This window comes from Protopterus annectens, chromosome 1.part2 (genome assembly GCF_019279795.1).
Source record: "Protopterus annectens isolate FY-2018-M chromosome 1.part2, PAN1.0, whole genome shotgun sequence".
NCBI lineage: Eukaryota > Metazoa > Chordata > Ceratodontiformes > Protopteridae > Protopterus > Protopterus annectens.
The window spans coordinates 766,907,640-766,930,919 of NC_056727.1; the positions used below are offsets into that span (position 1 = coordinate 766,907,640).

Here is a 23,280-nt window from a genome sequence, read left to right on the forward strand (position 1 = left end):
CTTACACTTATCAAGGGTATCAGAACTTGTCAGAGATTTGGGATGCATGGTTAGGCTTAAAAAGGCCCTTGTGGTCATAACTTTTAACCTATGAACTTGTATATGGGATTCCAGTTTTTACTTCTGCCTCTAAGTTAAAAACATTGTCACGTTCCAGACTATCTCTAACAAGCAGGTGAGGATTCATTACAAACTCATATGTAGGATTATGGCTTCATTAGTCACTAAACTGCCATTTCCACAAAGACAAAAAGAGCCAAAATAAACTCCCTGCTCTTCTGGGCCAAAAAAAAAAATCCCCTTTTCTATCCCACCCACTAGAGCAACCACTGGAAAAGTTTCCTTTCTCAACTTGAAATGGGCTTCCAATTTTTACTTCTGCTGCCTTCAAGAAAAAAAACATTGTCACACTCCAGACTATCTCTAACAAGCATCTGCGGATTCATTACAAACTCACCTGTCTGTGAGCTTCAGATTATCACCCTAGAAAAAGCAACATGGCTACTCATAAAGCAAAGATCTATCCTACTTTTAGGATCCCAACTCTATAAACTACTCCACCTCCACACAATTACTCCCATTGCAGCTAGGTTTTATGGAAAAAAACCTCCTCATACTACCTGAAACACTACTCACAAGCCACACCAATTCTCATTACTCCTAAAACAAACCCCACACCACTGCACATGCTTTTTCCTCTCAGGCATCTACTCTTTGGCAAGCTGTCTCTGTCGATGTTAAGGAAATCAACACTTATTCTAAATTCAGAAAGCAACTTAAATAGCACTTCATCATCCAAGCCAAATGCTCCTGCTTCAACACAGGACATATCACCTAACCTACCTCCTTTCTGAATCTCTTCTCCTCTCTCAAGATTTACTGAAGATTGACTCACTTTAAAAACTAATGCATATCTTAAACATTACACTCTGCTTGATTGTACATTGCACTGTTCTTATTCATGTATATATATATATATATATATATATATATATATATATATATATATGTATATATATATATATATATATATATATATATATATATATATATATATATATATATGTTTCCCTATCAGAAGCCTGAAACACTATAAGCCTGAAAATCAAAATCCTGAAAACTAAAGCTTGAAAATTCAAAATCCCGAAAGCCCAAAATCCTGAAACTCAAAATCCTGAAAACACAAAATGGACATACTGACGTCATTGTGGCTTTGCTATTGTTAGACCTGTGGCGTTAGGTCATGCGTTGGGTTCAGGTAAGTGTGCGGTTGGTTTTATGTTAGGGTTAGAGGCGGTTTAAGTGAGTTAGGGTTAGGGCGCAGGTTAGGCATGTATGCAGTAGTGACAAATATTGAGGTTAGGGGCGGTTTAAGTGAGTTAGGGTTAGGGCGCGGGTCAGGTGAGTGTGCGATAGTGACGGACCTTAGGGTTAGGGTTAGGGTCAGGGTCAGTTGGTAGATATTAGTGTCTTTATAGTGACATATTAGCATTATTTGTGTTGTCAGGATTTTGAGTTTCAGGATTTTGGGCTTTCGGGATTTTGAATTTTCAGGCTTTAGTTTTCAGGATTTTGATTTTCAAGCTTATAGTGTTTCAGGCTTCTGATAGGGAACTATATATATATATATATATATATATATATATATATATATATATATATATATATATATATATATATATATATATATGGCATTCTCCCCTGTGCATTGGTCTTGGCTTGAAAATGTTTAATGGACTTGCCCCTTGTCTGGATAACAAATGATAATAAAGTGGCTGTTGTAACTATGTTGACCAGGCTTTCTGTTTCTATTACTGTATATATTACACAATTCTTGCCTTTTTTGTTAGTTCTTTCTTTTTATTAAAATGTTCATATTATAAAATGGTTACCAAGAGAAGTTGCCATGGAATGTATGATTTCAAAGCTTTGTTCAGTTCCATTACTGGAATGTTTTACTCCTATTCCATTTGTATCATTGTGTTTTTTTTTTTGACATCCAGCACTTGTGTTTGTAACATACTGGACAGGTAGAACGATTACCTGAAGAGTAAAACAGTACAGAGATAGGTTATTAAATGACAGTAAGGAATAATTGTAATGCACAATACAAATAATGCCCAAATGTTTCCAATTGTTTTATATACGTATGGAGGATGTGATAATTAGGAAACAATATTATCTATAGTATTGTCAATTCAACCTGGCTTTCTTTTCAGAGAGAATCACAAGGCTTTGTTTACTGTACAACAATGCCAACCACATTTGTAGTGAATAAACATTTCAGCTTAATTATGAAATCTTAGGTGAAGGACAGTTAAGTTTAGTGGAACACTTTCTTTACTGACTATTCAAAAACAATGGACTACTATTAAAGTGGTTTCAGCCAATCAAATGACTGAAAGTAATTTCCAGTATAATAATGGTAGTTGGGACACACTAGCTGTAGTGTTAGGTTTTATGTCTACAGCATTCAGCAAAAGAATAAAACTAGTCTAAAGTCTGTCATTTTTGTTTTGTGAGATCTCACTGGCAGTATCAAGGTACAAATAGGCAAACAGGTAAGTATTGCCTTTATTATAGATTTTGAATTTGTTCTGAATGTATAGAGTATTATCAGAATAGCCCCATCTCCTGGAGGCCCGTTATTTCCAGCCTGTGGTAAGGTTTTTGTTTTGTGGTTAGGTATTGGGCACTTAATGGGTAGATCATGCAGGTAGTATTTATACAAGATAAGCTGTAATGATAATCTTATTACCTGCATTAATAATACTTGCTTAACTCCTATTTGCAGTATTGAGAACTATGAGTTTGCCTTTTGTTTGTTTAACTTAACTTCATAACTTTTAACTTTTTTAGTGCTTTGACCAGAGACATTTGTTACTGTTTTTACTTAGAGCACCACAGCAGCTTAATAGCTATAACTCTTTGCACACTGTCCTGATAACTTCCCATTGTCACCATCTTTCTAATTTTCAGATTATTGTTTTTGTCTAACTGCACAGCCATTCATAACTCACCATGGCTGGTGATGGGGTGAACAGAAATGTACTATGGTTCAGAATGCAGAGCTCCCACTTCACAAAACAAATTGTTCTTGTGGTTCTAAGTTCTAGTCCATAATGTATTCCCGGACATTAAGAATTTAGTTCCAAAGGTACGATAACCAGCACCCTTAGTAGCAATGGGTGCACTCTGCCAACTAATTAAATCTACTCACATCATTTGAACTGAACTGCAGTAACTCTGCATGTGGTTTCCATCCTGCTAAGGAGTTTAGTTTATGATAGGGCAGTTACATGACAATCTTTTTTTGTATTTTCCAGGAACACCCAGCGCACAGCTGAGGTATGGATGGATGAATACAAGCAGTATTATTATGCTGCTCGACCTGCAGCCAGTGGACGATATTATGGCAAGTAAGTATGCATTTGTGCCTGCAACTGTTTTAACTAACATTAATGCTTAGCCTTCTGTGAGAAACTGTACTGGTATTAACTATCAGTTGTTTTTATTGAGACGTGAGTTTCACATCTGAGCCTTTTTAACTGTAATTAATTGGGGCGTACTGACTTAACTTCAGATGATTATCATTCATTCAGTTATTTATTCAGTCCTTGGTACCTTCTTTAGTCTGTTCAGAGTCAATGACAAGCCAAAAATCACTCTCAAGAGGGAATGTGTATAAGGTGAGTGACCAGTCCTGGCCATCCATCATAGGATGACACCCTTGCACACACACACACGCACACACACACACACACACACACACACACACACACACACACACACACACACACACACACACACACACACACACACACACACACACACACACACACACACACACACACACACACACACACACACACACACACACATACTGTGCCTGTGAAATCGTCTCCTGTATTCTTTCACTCTCATCATTGTACCTATTAATGCTGGGTGCAGTTATATCTGATATTGGCTCACTGTGCTATGTTCATGGGCATGTAGGCTGCCATGCTGTGTACCCTTACACCTGTACCTTCATTTGTTTAGCTGGTAGGCCACTTCTGGCAGTAGGTAATGTGCTAATAAATTATATGGGATATTGAGCATGCTCAATAAACTATACATTTCACAAATAGCCACACAGATCATGAACTACCTCTCATTTCATATTGTTCATTGATTGATGTTTGGTAGCTCTACATTAGCAAATGAGATCTGCCTTGTTTCAGATAAGCATTGCAGACCATATCTATGAATCTGACTGTTCAATATCAGTCATAGTTAAAAGCTAGAAATCAAAATACTTTTTCTTATAAGCAGTGGTGGATTTGATATACATTGGGCACTGGGTTGTGTGCAAACCATGCCCCCTCTAATTATTTTTTTTTCTTTTTGGAACACAAAAAAAAAATCCTCATGTTCATTTGGATTAATCATTCTGATTTGATGCTGTCATTATAATGCACCAGGTGTCCATATTCATCAGTTACAGGCATTTAACTATATACACCTCAAATGTGTGACTGTGATAAAAAAATACAGTAATGTATTCTGACTTGCTTTACACAAATGTGCACTAGTCCTGCAAAGCTAGACAAATGAAAGTTTAAGTTGACCATCATAGTCAGACATTTTACATTCAAAGAAAGCCCTTGTACCTAGCAACTGTAGCCCTAGTGGTGTCTGTGTACACCTCAGACATCAGAAAATAATAAAAATGAATAACACTAAGACATTTCAAAAAAACTCAGATTTATTCAAAAAAGTGCTTTGCTCCCAAATGAACCAGAACTCCTTCAGAATTACTATTACAAAACTGAAAGCACTTCCTTATGTACAGAGTTCATGTACATCAGACAGTGCCATTTGTAAAAAATACAAAACCTCAATGAATTTCAAAACAATGCAAGAAATATTTTATATATTATTTAAAAAAACTCATAAAAATACAACTAAATAAAGCATTCACAGCATAGCTGCTGTTAGTTTCAAAGCACCGTCAATAAAGACATGATCCTTTAACTCAGGGGATTTTGTTACATAAAGTAACAACTGCTGATGCAACTCCCTGTATTCTAATTTTCTTTTGCAATTGTCTCCTCTTTGGTAAGTTGTTGTTGTTGTTGTGTCTTTCGGCTTTTCCCGGTTAGGGGTCGCCACAGCGGAACTCTGGTCCGCTAATGATTGGCAGTTTATTTTTATGTACCGGCTTGCCAGGCCTGACGCACAACTTTCAATGAAGGTACGCCCATTCACACATGTCTCCACGCAGAAGACGCTCTAGCTGAGAATCAAACCGGACAGCGTCTTACTGTGAGGCAGCAACGCTACCGCAGCACCACCACCGCGGTTTTGGTAAGTAATGGATTGGATTGAAGACCTTACATCTAGAAGAGGTTTATTCACAAAACAATTAATAAAATGAACAAAATGGAACAGGTTCCCCATCCACATAAAACAAAGTTCATCCTATCAATTTTCAAGATCAACATAGGTCTGTGGATGGGAAACAGAAAATTTAACCCAGGACTGCCCTCTGTACTACTAATGGACAGATGTAGCTCCTAAGTGTTTTATCTCATACATGGTCCCCTCAAATTATCTATGTTATTCTCATTAGGGATAATATATAATTATCAACCATGGGATGGGTAAGATTAATCTCTAACCAAATGGGATGGGTTATTCTGTACACAAAAAGGGAAACTGGCTAGGTTTAAAATGGTTAACAAGGGCAGCTAGCCTAGTACTTACCTATGAACCTATAATCATAATGTTTGATCTGATGAAGTCTGTTTTTGGATGAAAGTACTAATCATCTTCAGTAAAATCCTTCATTATAAGGTGGTACAGAATATGTATGAGGGCAGTGTGACAGTGATGAGTTCTGTGGCAGGAGTGATGGATGCGTTCAAGGTGGAGGTGGGATTACATCAAGGATCAGCTCTGAGCCCTTCCTTATTTGCAATGGTGATGGACAGGTTGACAAACGAGATCAGACAGGAGTCACCGTGGACTATGATGTTTGCGGATGACATTGTGATTTGTAGTGAGAGAGTAGGGAACAGGTTGAGGAGACCCTGAAGAGGTGGTGATATGCTCTAGAGAAGAAAGGAATGAAGGTCAGCAGGACTAAGTCAGAATATATGTGTGTGAGTGAGAGGGAGGACAGAGGAATGGTGAGGATGCAGGGGAATAGAATTGGTGAAGGTGAATGAGTTTAAATACTTGGATCAACAGTTCAGAGTAATGGTGACTGTGGAAGAGAGGTGAAGAAGAGAGTACAGGCAGGATGAAGTGGGTGGAGAAGAGTGCCAGAAGTGATTTATGACAGACGTGTACCAGTAAGCGTGAAGGGGAAAGTCTACAAGATGGTAATGAGACCAGCTATGTTATATCGGTTGGAGACAGTGGCACTGATGAAAAAAAACGGAGTCAGAGCTTGAGGTGGCAGAGTTAAAGATGTTGAGATTTGCATTGGGTGTGACAAGGATGGACAAGATTAGAAATTAGTATATTAGAGGGTCAGCTCAGGTTGGACGGTTTGGAGACAAAGCAAGAGAGGTGAGATTGTGTTGGTTTGGACATGTGCTGAGGAGGGATGTTGGGTTTATTGGGAGAAGAATACCAAGGATGGAGCTGTCAGGTAAAAGGAAAAGAGGAAGGCCTAAGATAAGGTCTATGGATGTGGTGAGAGAGGACATGCAGTTGGTTGGTGTGACAGAGAGCAAGATGCAGAGGACAGAAGGAAATGGAAAGAAATGATTTATTTATTTATTTTATTTTATTTATTTAAATTTGTTGACCGGGAGTGTCTGACTGGATGTAGGTCCATTTTCTGCAGAGGCCCGGGGAGAAAAGCTCCACAGTAAAATAAATAGTAGTTACATTGGATTACATAGCGATTAACAATTTAACATAGCAATTAGTTACAACATATTTACAGATGAAGAACATAGTACATCAGTAGACAACTAGAATCTTTATCTGTGAAGTACATAACAGACATTAACAAATGTTACAATGAGAAGTTCCTGCTGTATAATAAGTACTAGGCTTATGAGCATCTGAGCTTGCTATAATCAAGGTAGTTAATGAAGTGGAAAGAAAGGTAGTGGTTGGATGGGGTGGATGATATTAGAGTGGGAGTTGCAAGGGCATAGCCAGCATGTTTTTAGGTGCGCTTTTAGTAAAGTTTTGAAGTGGGTGCATGATGGTACAGAGGTAATTGTGGGTGGGAGTGAGTTCCATAATTTGGCTATGGCACAAGAGAATAGTGCTTCACCAGCAGAATTATTGGCTTTAGTGATCTGCAAGTGATTTTTGTTGCTGGATCTTAGTGATCTGGTGGTGCGATAGGGTTGGAGTAGATTCTGGAGGAATGGGACATTTAGTGGATGGTTTACTAGTTTGTGGGCGAGTGAGAGTTGATACCACTGAAGGAGGTGAGGGAGTTCAAGCCAGCCCAGTTCAGCAAGTGAGAGACAGTGGTGACTACGGTAGGATGCCCCTGTGGTGAATTTGGCAATTTTCTTGTAGCAGGTCTCTAGCTTGTTTAGATCACATTGCCTAAGGTTGGTATATATTGGAGAGGCATAAAGTAGGGTGGAGATAAGGTGGGAATTTGCTATTGAAATCTTTGCTGCTTTGGTGAGAAATTGCTTATTTCTGTATAACACTCCTAGTTTTTTGTGGACTATTTTTATGGTCATGGATATGTGAATGTCTAATTTTAGTTTATTGTCTATTTCCACTCCTAGCAATTTGGTGTGTTCAATTGGGTATATAGTGGTGTTGTCTTTTGCTGTGATGTTAAAGTGAGAGTTGTTTTGAGTATGTTTGGTGGGTTGGAAGATGCGTAGTTTAGTTTTGTTTGGGTTGAGTATTAATTGGGCATTGGATAACCATGTTTCAACAGAGGAAATGGCTTCCTGTGTGACTGTTTACAGTTTTGGTAGGGACTGGGCTGAGCAGATGATGGTCAAGTCATCTGCGTATTGTATGAGTGTGCCATGTTTGGTGGCAGAGGCTAGATTATTGGTGTAAACAGAGAAGAGTAGGGGTCCAAGGATGGATCCTTGGGGAACCCCTATGGAGACAGGTAGTTGGGGAGATATGTCATTCTGCCATACAATGGATTGTTGGCGGTCAGACAGGTAACTCTGAAACCAGTTGGTGACTGATTGTGAGAAGGATATGTTATTGAGGCAGAGATAAGTTGTTTTTGTGGGACCATGTCAAATGCTTTAGATAGGTCTAGGAAAGTGGCAGAGGAGAGATAGCCATTGTTTTTATGCTGAAGGATAGAGTTAGTAAAGGAGAGTAAGGCAGTGGTGGTGCTATGGTTTGGTCGGAAACCATGCTGAGTACTGGAAAGGAGGTTGTTAGTAAGGAGGTAGTCTGAGACCTGAGAGTGTATGCATCTCTCTAGTATTTTGGAGAGTGGAGAGAGAATAGCTATGGGGCCGTAATTGGTTAGTTCTGCGGAGGGTCGGCCTTTGTGGAGGGGAATTATATGTGATACTTTCCACAGTGTAGGAACGTAACTTTCTGACAGAGATCAGTTAATCAAGATGGATACTGGGTAGGCCAGAGCATCAGCTGCGATTTGTAGGTATTCACTTGGGAGGTTGTCTGCTGCTAATTTGGTGGGTTTAAGTTTAGTTAAGAGTTTTTTTTATGTTGGAGGTAGGTACAGAAGAAAAAGAGAAGGCAATGGGGAGATTACGAGTTGAAGGTGTGGGTTGGACGGGAGGGGGGGGAGTTGTGCTGTTTAGCTAGTGATAGTATGGTTTGGGTGAAGTGTGTGTTGAATGAGGTAGCAGTATTTTCTGAGGAGTGAGTGATGTTAGGAGGAGGGGTACTGACTTTACCTGGGTGGAGGATGGAGTTTATGGAGGACCAGAATTGTTTGTGGCTGTGTTGTGAGGAGTCTAGGGCAGACTGGTAGTATTGGAATTTGTCCTGTTTTATTAGCTTTTTGACTATTGCATAGTTCTAGGAATTTCTGTCTAGCTGAGGGGGTTTTGGTTTCGCGCCAGTGCTCCCAGGCTTTATCCCTGTTTTTCATTTCTGACTTACTGGTTTTCTGTAGCCATGGGGAGGATTGTGCTTTGGTTCTGGAAAATCTTATGGGGGCATGGTAATTAAGGATGTTCAAGAAGGTAGTATTAAAAAATTCAACTGCGTCTTCTAGACTGAGGTACTTTAGAGGATGCCAGTTATATTCTTTGAGGGATGAGATGAATGTGAGTGGGTTAAAGTTTAGTTTTTTACATATTTGACGGTAGATGACAGGTTTAGCTTGGTATAGGTATTTTTTGAGTAGGAATGTTGGGGAGTGATCACTGAGGCTATCTGATAAGCAGCCTGTTATATATGACTGGGGGCTCTTACTGACTAGTATCCAATCCAGGGTAGTGTGCTTGCTGGAGTTTTTATTTATCCTGGTTGGTGACTTGACTAGTTGGGTGAAGCCATGAAGGTGTACATGATGGGTTGGATTGTTGCCAGAACAGGATTGCCAGTCAATATTGAAATCACCTAAGATGATGAGGAGGTTTTCTAGTGGAGGGATGTTTTGGCCAGGTGGGAAGTAGCATCCAATTATGTTGATGGTTTTGTTTTGGTTAATTTTGAGGTTGGTATATATTATTTCTTCATTGCCTATTTGTGGAGCTGATGATTTTAAGATCAGGATGTTTAGATGCTGTTTAAATATTATAGCTACACCACCTCCTTTTTTGTTTAGCTGGTCTACTCTTAGAATGCCGTAACCTGTAGGGAGTATTTGCTCACTGGTAATGTGAGGTTTTAGCCAGGTTTCTGTCAGGATGACTATATCTGGGGAGTACAAGTCTGTGGTGGCATGGAGTTCATGGACTTTGTTGGATATACTTCTAATATTTAGGCTTAGTAGAAGGAAGTCACTTGGCTTTCTATTGGCTTTAATATGGGAGAAGTTGTGGTTTCTAGTCTGATTATGAGGATTGGGGTTGGAGATGGTAGGGCCAGGGTTGGGGTGGATGTCTCCACTTAGGTCTAGTTTTGATATGCATGAGATTATTAGTTTCCTCAGTTTTTGAATGTGTTTATAAGGGAAACTTGAAATGATCTGCTATGGTGACCCCTAACGGGAGCAGCAGGAAGAAAAAGAAGAAGATAAGGAAACTTCTAAGCCCGTTTTGTCTTGTTTTAAACAAGGAGTTCCTCTAGAAATATGGTCTTATGTTGATATGGTCTGTGCAGGATCTTGCATCTGTTGTCTTTGTCCATTTCTGTTTGATAACTTTTAGTCCTGAACACTAACCAGCAGTGCTCAAGTTGGATTTCTAGAACTGGTTTCCTTGGCCATTTTTCTTTTATTACCCTCTTTGGTAAGTTGTACTGCTATAATACATAAAACACAATTTTGTGAAACTTTTGCAAGTTTGGCTGTGCCTGCCTTATGAATTATTGTCATGTTGCCTTTTTATGTAATAAACATCTTCATAAATCCTAGATTTCAACCCCCCCCCCCTCCGGGTTAAATGTTTATAAATCTACTGAAAGTGTTTTAAAACTTAAGGCAGCTAAGCTATGGATGTTTTATTTTTTTAACAGATAATATTTTTTTTGCATTATTTTGAAATTTAACAAGGTTTTTCTTCTTTACAAATGATATCACATGCCCTACTTGAACTCAGTATGAAAGGTAATTGTTTCAGCTTTTCTGGTAGTTCTTAAGATGTTCTAGTTTATTTGGGAATGAAAGAATTTAACTTTTGAAAAAATAAATAGTTTTTGGATACGTCTTTGTCAGCGTTATTCTGTTTTTTTTTTTCAAGTCTTCACACAAACACATATTATCCTGTGTATTCCGATTTCTCACAAATACACAGTAATAATGCAAAGTCAAACTGTTTAAACTGGCTAGAGGGGCAAGTTACATTAATCTACAGACAGCTCCCATCCTAAATATCAATTACAGTGAATGTGTTTTATAAACCTCATTTGATAGCGATAAAAAAATATCACTCAACCTCTTCAAGCAAGAATCAGTGACAAAGCAAAAAATAAAAAAATAGTGAGGGAAAAGCCTAGAATCAGAGAGACATTCATCTTATATACCTAAAAAGCTGATAGAATAACAGGTTATGCATCACCATGCATTTTCTCAAGTTTATGAAGTTTTAAATTCAAATAGCTGTCCTTATTTAGTGACAGCAGTCTTAAATGATTTTCCAGATTCCACAAACGTTATGAAGACTAGAGCAAAATATGATGTAAAATCGTTACAAAGTTCCTTCTTGTCCTAGTTACTCCTGTTTCTGAAATAGTCATGTTTTACACATTTGTATCATCTCAAACAGACATATTTTTCCATTTAGATTGCCTAAAGCATTACATCTGTAGACACAAAAGTAACTTGCTCCAGAAGGAACTATTATGGGAGCCCAAGTACTTAAATTTCATATACTTGCTGTTAGTTGCCCCTTTAAATAACTATTTGTGGTACAAACATAAAGTAGTCAAAACAATAAAACATCATTTTTGGAAGAGAGCAATATCCACAATACCTGCAAATATGGGGTTTCTGTCCCCACGCCCCCAATATCTGTATATACTGCCTTCAAGGTCACTCCCGCTTCATGTATTTAAGCCTGCTTGCACTCAAATATGCAAACAAGTATTCATCTACAACCAAATCACACGTGTACAGCGAGAGCATTACTAGTGAGTATAAAACTATACTAGAGTTATTGATCTAGCATCATAGCACTGAGAATGGCCAACGTACTGAAAATGTTGTTTTGAATATATAGAAATGTGATCAGAAGATCGCAAGGCATTGCAAGGGATACTTATTTACAGTTATTAAATAAATGAAATTTCATTTTCATGAGATGAAATCCAGGAATTATATCCATGATATTTAAGTGTAATACCTAATCATTACCATGAGTCTGTTATAATTTTGAGTTCATACATATATACCGTGCTGTTGTTTTGTGACTCTGATTAAGCTCATAGGACACTTGAAAAGAGAGTTTTGTACTTTTGCCCTCCCTTCCCCTCTTGGTACAAAAAATAAGAAATGTACCATAGTTTAACGCTACATGACCAGTTTATTTACAATGCTGTGTCAGGTTACAGAGTTTATTAACCAGCATTTATTGATCAGTATTATCAGATAACAGCAATTTTCATTTAATACCATCAATTCTATCTTTCTGTGCTACATTAACTCCAATCATCATTTGTTATCTCTCTTTTAATTTCATTGAATACCAGCTTTTCCCTTCCCAGAGGTTTGTGCTTTTTTCTTAAACATACCTAAAACTGTCTTCTGTGCCAAAGCTGGCCTACACCTCTCACTCTGCTTGTCCCAGCCAATCGTCCTTGTAGATTTTTACACACCAATTATTGGCAATACCTAATGCCAGAAGTACCTAGGGTAGAGTGGAAGGCACAGTCTCCCCAGGTACAAAGTGTTGTAAGGGAGCCAGAGCCTGTTTCTTCAGTGGCAGAGCTAGCTGGGGTGAGCATAACTGCAATAATCTGATTTTTTTTTTTTTTGCTCTTCAATTGAAGAGTGACCTGAGGTGGGATGCTTGCTTGTGGTATTGGCACAGGGTGCTGTTTCAGACAGCTATGCTTCTGTCTAATGCTACCAGATGCATCCAGTAGCTTATATATTCAGTCATATTTTACCCCTTTAATCTGCTCTGTCACCTATGGGGGATACCACCAGTAGACTTACTCCTCAATACCCTGAGCAGATGATCCCAGGTATTTTCTGACTGCTAGACCACTGATCCAAGTGAGGAATCTACCACCTTACATAGTTCAGTAAAAGTTCTTACCCAAAATCCATATTACTTGATTATCGTTAGTCATCTGTGTCCCCTTCCTAGAAATATCCTAACCTAGACCTGGTCTTTTTGGCCTTTTCTTTCAGTGTTATGTGGGAAGAATATCAGTTTTCAAGTTCTTTATTGCAGAATATAATCAATTCCATCTTTGAATGTGTTCTTTATTACTTTCATTCATCAGTTGTTAACAGTCATTTCATTTCACTGAATACCAGATTTTTACTGGCCAAAAACTTGATCTTTTTATCTAAGAGCTTCTAAGACTAGCCTTGCCATGCTGCAGATGGTCTGCCTCCCTCACCTAATTTGTACAAGCCAGTCATTCTTGTCCTTTGAAATTTGGAGCTGCTAGCACTCCACAAAGAGGAGGAAATAGGCGGAGTTAAAGAAGAATGACAGTGCCTCAAAACAGCATGTTTGAAGACTACAAAACAGATATGTGGCTGAGACAGGTATTGGAAATCAGGTACATAGGGAAAGCTGGTAGTGGAATGCAGACATCTAGGAAGTCATCAAAAGAAGGAAATATTGTAGGAAAAAGTGGGAGATAGAAAAGACAGACCAGGCTAGGCAGGACTACTGGTTGGCTAGCAAAGAGGCTAAGAAAGGAGCTGTAGTAGCAAAGAACAGGGCATCAGTGGCACTCTACCAGCTTCTGGAAAGTGACTCAGTAGGTGGTACAAAGAAACTATAGCAGGTTGTAAGGCAAAGACAGAAAGGTAAAGAAGATAGTCAGACACTGTTCATAAGGAATGCCAGCAACAACCAGCTCACCAGTCCACAGGACATCAAAGACAGGTGGAAGGAGTACTTCCAGCAGCTTCTGACTGAAGAAAATCCCACAGAAGCTGTACTGCCCCAGACACAGCATATGATGAGATAATAATAGGAGCCCACCATAGATGAAGTAAGAACAGCACTAAGGAAAATAAAGTCAAGTAGGAAGCAGTAGGCCCAGATGAGGTTACAGCAGCTATGATAAAGATGCTGGGTGAGATAGGGGAGAAATGGCTCCTGAGGGTACTCATAGCAGTGTAGAGAGAAAGGTGTATCCCATGACTGGAGAATAAGCATACTTGTGCCAGTGTACAAGAACAAAGGTGACATCCACAACTGTGGGCAGTACAGAGGCATCAAACTCCTGTCACATTATGTGAAAGTTCTGGAGAGGGTGGATAATAAACCGATATACAGAGTAGTAGAAAGTAAGATGGGAGATGAACAGCTTGGATTCAGATCAGGATGTAGCACAACTAACCCAATGTTTGCAGTAAGACAGATAGTTGAGAAGAAGCAAGAGATGAGGAAAGAATCCAACTGGGTATTCATATACTTGGAGAAAGCATATAACAAGGTCCCAAGAAAGCTGATTTGGGCAGTACTGAAGTGGTTCAAAGTCCCAGAAACATTAGTAGAATTAGTGCAAGCTATATACAAGGACCCAATGACAATAATATGAACAGTGTTCAGTGTCACAGAGTGGTCACCAGTGGGAGTGGGTGTGCATCAGGGTTCAGCTCTGAGCCCACTGCTGTTTATACTCATGATGAACTGCATTAACAAACAGGTCAAATAGGACAGATCAACAAAGCTGCTGTATGCACATGATATGGCCTTACAGGCAGACGGTTTGCAAGAACTTCAGAAAAAGGTAGGAGAATGAAATTCAAAACTAGAAGCACATAGGATGAAAATGAATCCAGATAAGACAGTGGTAATGGCACCAAATAGGGGAAACCAGAAGACACTGAGAATTGAGATAAAAGGGAAGATAGTGGAATAGGTTAACCACTTCAAGCATTTGGGAGGGCTGGTTGAGGTGAAGAGAAGTCTGAATGAAGAGGCGAAAGCTATAACCAGAGGGGCTGCAACCAATTAGCATAGAGTATTAGGTGTAATGTATGACATAAGAATGCCAAAGAAGCTGAAAAGTAAGGTGTACAAAACAGTGGTGTGACCATTACTACTGTACTGGATAGAAATCTGGGTAGTAAAGGCAGAGCAGTTGTGGAAGCTAGAGGTGATGGAGATGAAGTGCCTGAGATGGGTGGTGTAATGTACATCGTGGGACAGATGAAAAAATGAGGCATTAAGAGCAGAAGCCAAAGTAGCTCCAATTGCAGAAAAGATCAAGGAGAACAGATTATGGTGGTTTGGGTGCATGCACATAAAAGCAGAAGACAATCTGGTGAAGAAGATTTAGGACAGAGTAAAGGCAGGAGGAAAAAAGGGTGTACAGCAAAGAGGAGGATGGATTGTGTGAGAGAAGACAGGCGACAGTCAAGCATGATTGTTGAAGAAGGCAGGAGTGTGGCATTGAATTGAGAGAGCTGATGACAGCTGACACGACACCCCGACCCCATAGAAAATGGGAAAAAGGGAGTTGATGGTGATGATGAATTGCTGACAGGCACCCTGACCCCATAGAAAATGGGAAAAAGTGAGTTGATGATGATAATGATGATGATGATGATGATGATGATGATGATGATGATGATGAATTGCTGACAGGTCACTAAGAATAACAGACACTTCCAACGCTTCTTTATTCTGTGAGATCATCTCGTTCTAAGAACTCTGCTTCCCATGGAGGGAGGAGACTTGTCATCTGTAGCGTTACCTACCAGTACTCCCAGTGGCAGCATTCTATGTGCCGTAAACAACTAGCTTGAGTTGACTAGTCCCCACCCTTCCTAGTTCATCATAAATTCTTTTTTATCACCTTAATTGAATTATCACATAAGACATAGGCAAACATACATTTATATAAAAGAAATCAAACCATGTTAACGTGTTCACAGTTACAAACATTATACATCATGCATATTCTTGTATGCAGCTATCTCCAGTGCAACATTGCATACATTGATCCAAGTCTTGCTTTCCCTTAACTCATTCACTCCAGAGCAGCTCAGAAAAAGCTGCCGGCTTAATTCCACCATAGGAACAACAGAGCAGCCTGAGCTCATTTTCAGAAAATCCATTTGTAATACTATACAGAAAACAAATGCTCATAACTCTTTAACTATAAGAGCTACACTAAAAGTGTAAACGCGAAAGTTGTTCAGCAGACACTGACCTTTCCAACAGTGTAAATATTGATAGTGCATATCAAAGTCATAATGAAATATTTGGCAAGGAATGCTGATATTGTGCAATTTTTTAAATTTTTTGGAAAAGCAAAGCACAATATCTTGGTCTATGTACCATGCAAACCCATACAATTTGAATTTAATTTGTTAGTATGAATGTCAGCTTTAAAATGATACTTTAACCATAACTGTGTGACACTCCTTTCATGAGATATTCACAGAAATATGATTAGTATATTATTTCTCATAATTGATAAATAAACAAAGCATAATATCTCATCACCTGTAACAGACAGAGCCTACATATCAGTGTAGAAGTTGTGCATCTGAATGTCAGCTTCAAAATGACGCATCATTTGTGTGATTACCATGCTCCCTCGCAAAGATATGGGCATAATAATGAGAAGTATTGTAAATGTATAATTTTCATATTTGTACAAGACTAAACAAACTGTAATATCTGTACGTGTGTACAGTGCCTAGACATAGTTCTTTTACCATGTTGTAAGGAGTAACACTGTCTTCAAAATGATGCATTACTTCACACAATGTGGTGCTCCCTTGCAAAGTTATTTACCAAAATATGAAAAAATCATAATTTCCATAACCTAAGTCAGAAACAAACTTTGATATCTGCCTATGAGTACAACATACAGGTACCATTCTTTTACCACGTTAGAACTATAAATAATCTTTTCAAAATGAGATATTACTTGGCACATTCAGATGCTCCCTTGCAAAGTTATTTACCAAAATATGAAAAAATATCATAATTTCCATAACCATAAGTCTCAAACAAACTTTGATTTCTGCACATGTGTCAAACATACTGGCACAATTATTTTACCATATTAGAACCAGCAATACTGTCTTCAAAATGAGATATTACTTGGCACATTCAGATGCTCCCTTGCAAAGTTATTTACCAAAATATGAAAAATATCATAATTTACATAACCATAAGTATCAAACAAACTATGATTTCTACACATGAGTAGAACATACTGGCACAATTCTTTTTACCATGTTAGAACTAAAAATAATCTTTTCAAAATGAGGTATTACTTAGCACATTCATATGCTCCCTTGCAAAGTTATTTACCAAAATATGAAAAAATTATAATTTCCATAACCATAAGTCTCAAACAAACTTTGATATCTGCACATGTGTCAAACATACTGGCACAATTCTTTTACCATATTAGAACCAGCAATACTGTCTTCAAAATGAGATATTACTTGGCACATTCAGATGCTCCCTTGCAAAGTTATTTACCAAAATATGAAAAATATCATAATTTACATAACCATAAGTCTCAAACAAACTTTGATTTCTGCACATGAGTACAACATACTGGCACAATTCTTTTACCATGTTAGAACTATAAATAATCTTTTCAAAATGAGGTATTACTTAGCACATTCATATGCTCCCTTGCAAAGTTATTTACCAAAATATGAAAAAAATTATAATTTCCATAACCATAAGTCTCAAACAAACTTTGATATCTGCACATGTGTCAAACATACTGGCACAATTCTTTTACCATATTAGAACCAGCAATACTGTCTTCAAAATGAGATATTACTTGGCACATTCAGATGCTCCCTTGCAAAGTTATTTACCAAAATATGAAAAAATATCATAATTTCCATAACCATAAGGCTCAAACAAACTTTGATTTCTGCACATGTGTCAAACATACTGGCACAATTCTTTTACCATATTAGAACCAGCAATACTGTCTTCAAAATGAGATATTACTTGGCACATTCAGATGCTCCCTTGCAAAGTTATTTACCAAAATATGAAAAAATATCATAATTTCCATAACCATAAGGCTCAAACAAACTTTGATTTCTGCACATGTGTCAAACATACTGGCACAATTCTTTTACCATATTAGAACCAGCAATACTGTCTTCAAAATGAGATATTACTTGGCACATTCAGATGCTCCCTTGCAAAGTTATTTACCAAAATATGAAAAATATCATAATTTCCATAACAGTTATTTGCCAAGCTCAGAGAAATAAATTTTACATAACACATTTCATAATAGTGTTTTACTTACTATACTGGTCCAGCTTGGTCATGGGTGTTTTCCATTCTTCTCACAATCATGCAGGGCTCTCCTCACGCCATTGTGGAGGTTGGTCAAGAAGAATGCAATGGCCTCCTCAGTTAGGTGAATGCCATCCCTTCTGAACCAGTGAACATCTTCCCTTCCTCATCTGAAATAAAGCATGGGTGGACACTGACAAGGGTGCACAGCCAGGGCACATGTAAAGAGAAAAAGCAGGGTAAGGACCGCTCCACTAATATGCCGAGGACAGGCATGGGGCTCCAGATGTTGGTTATCTGTAGTGTCCCATAGCTGTGCCGGCTGCCCACTCAGACTGCTGATACCACTATGGTCTCATGACCTCCTTCAGTGCCAGCAGTCTGCCTTACCTCTGCCTTTTCTCTTTACATGTGCCCATGCAGCAATGGACCTAAGGGATGAGGGACTGAAGTAACTCACTAATTGCTGTCCTGACCTACCGGAAGGGAGGGAGACTGAGGGAGAGCTACATCAAGGCAACATGTCAAAAGACCAAGACTGACCCAGGCTGTGTCTTTTGCATGTTTTGCAGTACATCACAGTGGCACACCCAAGCCCATGCTTACCGAGGACAGCAGCACTATGGGACTGTGCTGTAGAGTCTCCAGGTTCCCAAGTGCGATCCCGTGGATCACAAGATCCATGCTGGCGGGTATGCCCCTGTGATGCACCCAGCAACACAATATTCGGTGATGGGACAGCGTAAGGTTTTTGGCTGCTCCCTTTCCAGTGACTCCCAGAACAGCAGAAGACAGTCTTACCTTATCTGAAATAAAGCATGGGTGGACACTGACAAGGGTGCACAGCCAGGGCACATGTAAAGAGAAAAAGCAGGGTAAGGACCGCTCCACTAATATGCCGAGGACAGGCATGGGGCTCCAGATGTTGGTTATCTGTAGTGTCCCATAGCTGTGCCGGCTGCCCACTCAGACTGCTGATACCACTATGGTCTCATGACCTCCTTCAGTGCCAGCAGTCTGCCTTACCTCTGCCTTTTCTCTTTACATGTGCCCATGCAGCAATGGACCTAAGGGATGAGGGACTGAAGTAACTCACTAATTGCTGTCCTGACCTACCGGAAGGGAGGGAGACTGAGGGAGAGCTACATCAAGGCAACATGTCAAAAGACCAAGACTGACCCAGGCTGTGTCTTTTTGCATGTTTTTGCAGTACATCACAGTGGCACACCCAAGCTCATGCTTACCGAGGACAGCAGCACTATGGGACTGTGCTGTAGAGTCTCCAGGTTCCCAAGTGCGATCCCGGTGGATCACAAGATCCATGCTGGCCGGGTATGCCCCCTGTGATGCAACCAGCAACACAATATTCGGCGATGGGACAGCGTAAGGTTTTTGGCTGCTCCCTTTCCAGTGACTCCCAGAACAGCAGAAGACAGTCTTACCTTATCTGAAATAAAGCATGGGTGGACACTGACAAGGGTGCACAGCCAGGGCACATGTAAAGAGAAAAAGCAGGGTAAGGACCGCCGCTCCACTAATATGCCGAGGACAGGCATGGGGCTCCAGATGTTGGTTATCTGTAGTGTCCCATAGCTGTGCCGGCTGCCCACTCAGACTGCTGATACCACTATGGTCTCATGACCTCCTTCAGTGCCAGCAGTCTGCCTGGACCTTGCAAAAGCATTCGATACAATACCCCACTCGGGCATTATAGATAAGCTCACCAGCTGAAATATAAACCCCTATGTCACTAGATGGGTTGCAAACTGGCTCAAGGACAGAACCCACATGCTTAGAATTGCTGGAGCCATGTCAGACTCCAAACAAGTTACAAGTGGTGTGCCACAAGGCTCAGTCCTGGGACCTCTCTTGTTCGGTATATATTTCTCGGAGGTACAGGCTAACATGGAAGGACTGTGGCTGACCAAGTTCGCAAATGACTGCAAACTGGATGCCATAATCGACTCTCCAGCTGACAAGCATCCTACAAAAGGGCCTCATAGAAACAGACAACTGTTGCCAGAGGCATGGCCTCAAGCTAAACGCCAAAAAGTGTATAGTCATCCCCTTTGGCAAAAACAAAGTGCCCACAAATTACCACATAAGTGGTAATCCATTAAGTACGGAAGAAGCAATTAGGGACCTGGGTACCCAACTTGATAGCAATCTCTCATTTGACAACCACGTGGCCAAAGTGGTTAGAAAAACATTTTATATAGCCCACCTAATCATGAAGGGATTCACATCTAGATCAGGGGCGCCATCGTGCCTCTTTACTTATCCCTCATCAGGCCCATAATGGAGTACAATCCGCCTTTGGGAAGTACCTTGACAGACACTTGCAGCAATTGGAAAGACCCCAAAAGTACCACACCAAGTGGATCAAAGGGCTGAAACAGATGCCATATGCTGCCGGTTAAAGAAACTCCATCTCTACTCAGTGGCATACTGCCTGCTCAGAGGCGATCTGGGTGGCGAAAGCCAAACACATTCTGGCCCTAGGGCAGATAGCCTAGTATGAACCTATGAACCTATAAAGTAGACCCATACATGTATGTATGTATGCATACATGTATTTATTTACCTTCATTTTTTACTGGGAAAGTCCAGCTAGGAAACAAATGCCTTTTCAGCAGAGGCCCAGTTGAAAAGCTCCACAAAACAATTTTATACTGTCATACATTAATAAAGAAAAAATTCAGATCATTTAACAATACAAAGTATAAATGTCACTCAGGATAACAATTGTAAACTTCATCGTTTGAAAGAGATTTGGACTACTGTGGCAGAGCATTTGACGTAGGATCTGTTAAACTCTTTGAAGGCCTTTCTAAGCTTTGAGTTTGATATAAAACATTGAAAATATATTGGTTGATCTCCCTGTGTCTGACATCCATGATACTGATAGGTATACAGTGCATTGTAGATACATTACCAGACATCTTGTCTTCCTTCAGTAATCCTATACCGAAGTAGAATTTTTTTTCAGAGAAATCCTACTTCCTAACTTGCTCAATATAGCATGGTATCCTCAATTTATATCATGCTATAATGGGTCATCAAAATGGGATATTTGGCACATTCAGATGCTCCCTTTGAAAATTATTTACCAAAATATGAAAAAAATTATAATTTACATAATCATAAGTACCAAACAAACTTTGATATCTGCATATGTGTCAAACATACAAGAACAATTATTTTACTATTTTGGAACCAGCAATACTTTCTTCAAAATGAGATATTACTTGGCACATGCAGATGCTCCCTTGCAAAGTTATTTACCAAAATATGAAAAAAAATCATAATTTCCATAACCTATGTCCCAAACAAACTTTGCTATCTGCCTATGAGTACAACATACAGGCCCCATTTGGGGATCTGGACAAAGCCATAAATAACGGGAGGATAAAGGCCCAAAGATAGGGACAATTTTAAACATTGCTTTTAAAATTGTAAAAAGTTGATAGAACAGGTTTTGCCCTATTACAAAGGCTATGAAGTCTGAAACTCAAATGACTATCAACATTTTCTGACCTTAATCCTCATCAATTTGAAAAAAAATGGGCCAGAAAAACAAAATTTTATGACAAACAGAATACAAGGGAAAAATCTGGACAATTGAGAGCTATGTTCACAGGAAGATCAGTATGCCCAATAGAGAGAGACAAAAATACATGCACATTCTCTAGCCCCTCTCAACACCTTGCATCTTGGTGGACTACACTTTGAAGGTGCCATATTTTAGGTTACTACACTACTTGAAAATATCATTAAAATGCACACTTCTTTTATCATACTACTGTGAATGCTACGGATGACTGAAAAAGCAAACTAAAAACTAGGTGCAAGTCTGTCTATGTACACACACTAAAACTTTCATAACTATAGAATAGACAATTAGCATACAGCTTGGTTAGAACATACGTGTCCCTTCCTGCCCCGTAAACCGTCAAAGTTACATACTTAGGAGAATGCAGTAATGCTTTCATCTTGTACATAACTGTCAAGATACCATTCCACACGCACGGGTCTGCCGACTCTGCCTTGGATTATACAACGAAAAAATTGCTAAAACAGAAACGAGCATTGGCATATCACAGTCAGTGAAAGCACTTACCAAGTGTGAATAAAGAGTCCGCTTTCAGTAGTTCGCTCGTTTCTGATTATATTTTACTTATCCCATTTCGCTAGCACTTTATGCATTTCTTCCAGGAAAAGACATTAGCTTTTTGGTATCCATACTACACAGTTCGCCTTGGTATATCAGTCAAGTATCAAAAGCTGGCTCGGTGAAAGTAAAAAATCTGAATGCGATTGGCTATTCCCACCCTCGCGCTAGTAACTACACAGACCCTCCCCACCAAACACAACCTGCCGGTGGAAAGCCGATAATATCTTGCAGATCGTACGTACCTACCACACTATAGCCAAAACAGCGGTGATTTTATCAAAACCTTTCTGCACCCCACAGCATGACAAGGACTGATCGGAGTACTGTTTGAGATCTATTTTGAAGCAGTTATTCCTATAGAGGCATAGCATAAGCTCCTATTACAAACCAACAATAAAGATCTGTACCCTCCAGGAAGTCCAAAAAAGCAAACCAAAACCACAAAGAGTTAACGCTCAGCAACACAGGACCCAGAAGTAAAATCAAAATGCAACATCTCCCCAGCGACCCTTTCGCAGTTTGCCCTACTATGCACGAGCACCAGAATGCAACATTTCCATCAACAACCCTTTGAGCAGCCCTTCCAAGTATTCACGACAACCAACATGAAACAGTAGCCCCAGTGACTTCATTAGTAGAGCAGAGTATACACAAGCTGTAAAATCAAACATGACCCATGCAGTATAATGTGCACATACCAGTTCTCTCCAACTACACATTACCCACCTAGAAACCAGACTTCCAAATGTTCGCTAGGACCTCAAAAGTCATTTTCCATGGCTTACTGATCAGTGGCATAGCTAGAGTTTGTGCTAGTAAGCTAGTAAGATTGCATTACGGAATGGATGGCAAACTGATAAGTTCATAGTTACTAGGTATCTCCGCCAAAGTAAAAGTACAACACAGTACAGTATCAGCAATCCATCTACATACTGTGGAAGTAGAACCCACAGCCTTCTGCATCAAAAGCACGTAAACTGCCTGTAATACCACAAACAGATTTGGCAATCCACTATCAAACATGCCCAAGGTTTTTCAAAACTTCAACTGTACAAAGGATTCTTAGTATATTTCCCCATACATAAACAGCACTCATTTCAC

The 23,280-nt window shown here is 39.4% G+C and overlaps 1 protein-coding gene across 1 annotated transcript in view; it reads left to right on the forward strand.

Annotated features, from left to right (window-relative positions):
* The window catches only part of GALNT14 (polypeptide N-acetylgalactosaminyltransferase 14), a 3,768,866-nt gene that overhangs the window by 3,002,399 nt on the left and 743,187 nt on the right, over nucleotides 1–23,280 (forward strand). Inside the window, exon 11 of the mRNA XM_044058899.1 lies at nucleotides 3,327–3,419. Coding sequence (XP_043914834.1) covers nucleotides 3,327–3,419 — 93 coding nt within the window. The remainder of the gene's footprint in view (nucleotides 1–3,326; nucleotides 3,420–23,280) is intronic.